The sequence below is a fragment of the Penaeus monodon genome, chromosome 6 (assembly GCF_015228065.2).
Source record: "Penaeus monodon isolate SGIC_2016 chromosome 6, NSTDA_Pmon_1, whole genome shotgun sequence".
NCBI classification, from domain to species: Eukaryota; Metazoa; Arthropoda; class Malacostraca; order Decapoda; family Penaeidae; genus Penaeus; species Penaeus monodon.
In genome coordinates this window covers 50,890,378-50,895,377 of record NC_051391.1, presented here as the reverse complement: position 1 = coordinate 50,895,377, position 5,000 = coordinate 50,890,378, and the positions used below count along the sequence as shown (strand labels likewise).

Genomic DNA, 5,000 nt, shown 5'->3' with positions numbered 1-5,000 from the left:
TCTTAATCTGACATCACAACAGCAACTGATCATCACCACTCATATCTTACCCATGACTGTGATGATTACCACGGGGATCTGCCATCTGCCATAGCCGACCTCTGCCAGTGCTTTCTCCAGGGTGTCAAGAGCCATGGCGAATCTGGCAAGCTGTCAAGAGGATAATAATGATGACAGTTAATGATGGTGGTGATGATGATGGTGATGATGATGGTGATGGTGATGATGGTGATGATGATGATAATGATAATGATCATGATAATGATAATAATAATAATAATAATAATAATAATAATAATAATATTATTATTATTATTATTATTATTATTATTATTATTATTGTTATTATTATTATCATTATTATTATTATTATTATCATTATTATTATTGGCATTAAATATAATAATCATAATGAAACAATAATCATAACAAAATAACAACAAAGAACAACAACAACAATAATAATAATAATAATAATAATAATAATAATAATGATAATAATATTAATAATACTACTGATGATACTAATGATAATGATGATGATTATGATATTTATAGTAGTAGTTGCAATATAGTAGCAATAATAATAGTAGTAAAAATAATATCAACAATAACAGTAATAATAAAGTAATAATGATAATGATGATGAAGACAATAATAACACTACTAATACTAATAATGATAATATTAGTATTATTATTAATAATAATAATAATGATAATAATAATAATCATCATAATAATAATAGATGTGGTAGTAGTTGTAGTAGTAGCAGTATTAGTAGTAATATTAATAATAACAATAATAATAATAATAATAGTAATAATAATAATAATAATAATAATAATAGTAAAAATAATAATAGTAACAATAATAAAGAGAATACTATCAATGATAATAAAGGTAATATTAATAATGATTGGATTAGTATACATCTTGAAATCGATATACATACAGCATACATTAACTCTCAATCATGTTTCAATCACTGTCATAACAACGCTTCATTTACAAAACATAAAATGACATGCAATTGCATCAGATATCCTTTAATTCTATTTGTTTACTTATATATATATATATATATATATATATATATATATATATATATATATATATATATATATATATATATATATATCTTTCATTGTTTCACTCTACACTACGGCACAGTTCACATGGCTTCAACACATACACTTTGTGAGTTCTCTGATGCCCTCTGATTTTCCAATTAATGTTAGGGCAGACGTCGCGAAAATGCTACACCTCTAAGCGTTGTAGGTATACTGTGTTGTTGTTATTAGCTGCCATAGGCCTGGGAGGCAAAGAAAGTGCGGTTTGCTTTTACCAAGGTCCAAGTAAGTATTTAGACCCTTGGTACTGGTGCTATCTGTGTTTGATCACACTGTTTCCATGGGTCGTGACGATGTTGTGTATTGTTATGGCAATCTCGGTTGTCATGAAGACTATAAGGCTACATAATAATAATATAATAATAATAATAATAATAATAATAATAATAATAATAATAATAATAATAATGATAATGACTGTAATAATAACAATGATGATACTACTACTACTACTACTACTACTACTACTACTACTACTACTATAATAATAATAATGATAATAACAATAATAATAATAATTATTATTATTATAATAGTAATAATAACAATAATATTAATGATAATAATATAGTAATAATAACATTACTCAAAGTAACAGTAATAATAACAACAACAACAATAATGATAATAATAATAATAATAATAATAATAATAATTATTATTATTATTATTATATATATTATATATTAATATATATAAATAATATTAATATATAATAATAATAATAATAATAATAATAATAATAATAATAATAATAAATAATAATAATAATAAAGATAATAATAACAACAAAACAGCACCACCACCACCACCACCACCACCAACAACAACAACAACAACATCAACAACAATAATAAAAATGATAACAATAATAAGAGAGAGAGAGCTGACCTGTTTCTGAGACCGTTTATTACAGATTTTATAAGGTTTATCTATATGTGATGTCCCAGCAAAACTCTCGTAATGCCAGGTAGTACCACGTCCGTTTTTCTTCATGACTTCAGTTAACCATACCTGGCCCTTTTAATTTTGAAGACAGCTGATAACACGTTATATTTTGTCATTTGATTGGGGGGTAGTGCTACTGCATAATATAGTTCATCAAGGGAAAGCAGTAAGTTAGCTAAATGATCAACTCTGTCACAGCACGATATTCCTACATGAGAGGGTATCCAGTACCGTGACACTTGAAGGATATTTCTAGTTACCATGTTTTCTAGATTAAATGCATAGGTCCGAGTAGATATTTTAACATGCAATTATGAAAGTAAAACCACCAATCATAGTGTCAGTCAAGGAAACACACTTTCAGGAATCCATCGCCAGGACTTTCATTTTATTAAATCATACTTTTCTCCTCCTGGGATCCTGCTACAACACTCAGAAGGTCTGAATTCAGACCGCGGGCCGTCAGTTCAGTAGCCCTGATCTGTATATTTCAAGTAACGAGCTTTTAGTTCTCTTCTTAAAGTTCTGGATTTAGACCTTGTTAATTTGTCAACGTGAGCATATACATGACTTATGTGCCAAGGGGCAGTCAGTAATGTTTCCGGAATGTTAATAATTTCAATGTTCCAATTATTGATGAATACAATAATATGAGCAGTTTCGGTTTTCTAACTTGGATTGGAATATCGAGGCCGGGTACGCTTAACTCTATTATTAATTTCATTTGATAGAATAGTGGAAATTCGTCTGGGTAGAAGCTGCAGGAATCTGATGCCAAGTATGGTGTTAACTTGGGCGACACGACTGAGAATAGAAGGGGAGGTCTAGCTCTGTCCTCACGACAAGAACTTTAGCAGTCATTGGGCATCCAAGTATAACTCTCGTGGCCTTGTTCTGTAAAACGTCAAGGGGTAGGAGGGCGCTTCGAGGCAAAATACTGAGAAATGGGCTTCCACAGTCGATCATGGACCTAACAAAGTAAATATACATCAACCTTAGGACCTACATATATGTTACTTATGCACTGCAATGGTCTCAAATGCCCAAAGCAATGTTCCTTGACGTTTTAAACAATATCATTGGGAAAGCTGGACGTGGGTGGGGTGTTATCCTATATGTACTGCCATTAATCTTGTTGATTTTCCTCCATTCATCATTCACGGGAGTCATGGAGTCAATTGATTCTGCCTAGGCATAAATTTTTTCCTTCTGTTTTCGAGTTATTATCTCAATGACCTTTCTCGTAAAAAAATGATCTCTAGGTAAGCATGTGTTACAAAAGCTGACTTACTGTATGAATTTTCCAAGAAGTTTCATCTCAGGGTCTTTGTTCAGTTGGGCACATCTACCTCTGGAGGATAATACCTATACTTGGCAGGGTTTTAGTTTGTAGTTGAGTAATGACAGAGTTTCATTAAAATGATCAAGGCTAGCAGGGGTAAAGTCTTCATAGCAGCAAGCAAGCAATTTTTTTAATGAATTCATGATATTTAGTAGCAAGATGGTATCGAAGGCGTGGATGGGGTAGGCTTCTTTTACAAAATGGAAGGGTCATACTTAGTGTCCAATAATTACTAACTAAGAGTGGGACGACTTTCGCAATGCTTGGTAGATGTGCTGATTGTATAGAGTTATACAGTCCAATTCGCCGCCTTGATTATGAGTCTTTTCTAAGGGACATAATAAGTGTATGGGGTCACTAGTATTTTGGAGACAGTCATAATAAATCTTGTCATCTTTGCCTATGGTACTTCCCTCGGAGCCCAGGAGAGGATGGCGAGCATTAAAATCCCCACACAATAGGACAGTGTCACCATGTCTCATGACTATCAGGAGGTACCACCTCATTATTATCTGGATTATATACATTAATAATGGCGATATATTTACCATCAAGAAATATTTTGATACTAAGATATTCAGCACATGTGTTGTCACGATTGTCATCAATCACCTTCGATGGAATTGCTAAGTAAATGCCATATCCTCTTGTTGAGGGATTAGCAATATTTGGTCTGCCATATATGTATCCCTTAAATCTTTAATGGCCGACTTCCTAAAAGCAACACACATTAACATCTTCGGAGTGAAGAGAGAGCAACAGCTGTCTCATCATCAATAAACAGTTTAAAAAGGAAAAAGTATCTGCCAACATCAGCAGGTTTCACACTGTTGAGAACCGACCCACCAATTTGTTCCAAAAACTCAGCCAGACATTGTAGTTGTATCTGAGACCTTCCTGGATGACAGAGTGCCAAAGACCTATGCGAGGAACCCAGGATACTTCTCTTGGCATCGGAAAGATCGGTCTACTCTCGAAGTCCAAATTATTGACGTTACTCTTTCAGTGGGAAAAGAAATGATTTAGTGGAAAATGGTTGATGGAAAGGTTGCTCCCTCCCAACAACCCAAGTAACTTCATTAATGCAGTTTCTTGATGCCAAATAAGTGTGAAAGGGTGGCGATAATCGGCGACTTAAACCAATCATACCTTTAATGACATGGTGGTGGTGTATGTTCTCAGAAATCATATTAATTTTGCCGCGCATAGCTAGCAGGTTCAGCCCCTAAACCCAGTGGTAACAGATCTTTCAGATCATAAGGGGACATGTACCCCATCAGGCTTTATGGGTTCGTTAGACCACGAAAATAGACCTAGAGAGACCAAAAGAGGACGAACAGTGCTACTGGGCACTGTGGAAGTGGGAGGCACCAAACTGGGCTCAGATCAGGACATTCTACACTGGCCTTGGAGTAAAGAGTGGCAGGGTGATGGCGATGAACAAGTCTGCAAATATAATGTGTACCCCGTGCTTCATACTTTCCACTTGCCATATTATTTAACAACTGTTTTCAGCAGCAAAATTGGCCACTAAAGTAGAAGACAAGCAATGTGCACCAGTTCACAAGAAAGGAAGA

At 33.5% G+C, this 5,000-nt stretch overlaps 1 protein-coding gene across 2 annotated transcripts in view; it reads right to left on the bottom strand.

Moving 5' to 3' along the window:
• The window catches only part of LOC119574615 (solute carrier family 22 member 7-like), a 23,350-nt gene that overhangs the window by 15,509 nt on the left and 2,841 nt on the right, over positions 1-5,000 (bottom strand). For both annotated transcript variants that reach the window (XM_037921962.1, XM_037921961.1), the window contains exon 2: positions 51-150. In XM_037921962.1, coding sequence (XP_037777890.1) covers positions 51-135 — 85 coding nt within the window. In that variant the 5' untranslated portion in view covers positions 136-150. The remainder of the gene's footprint in view (positions 1-50; positions 151-5,000) is intronic.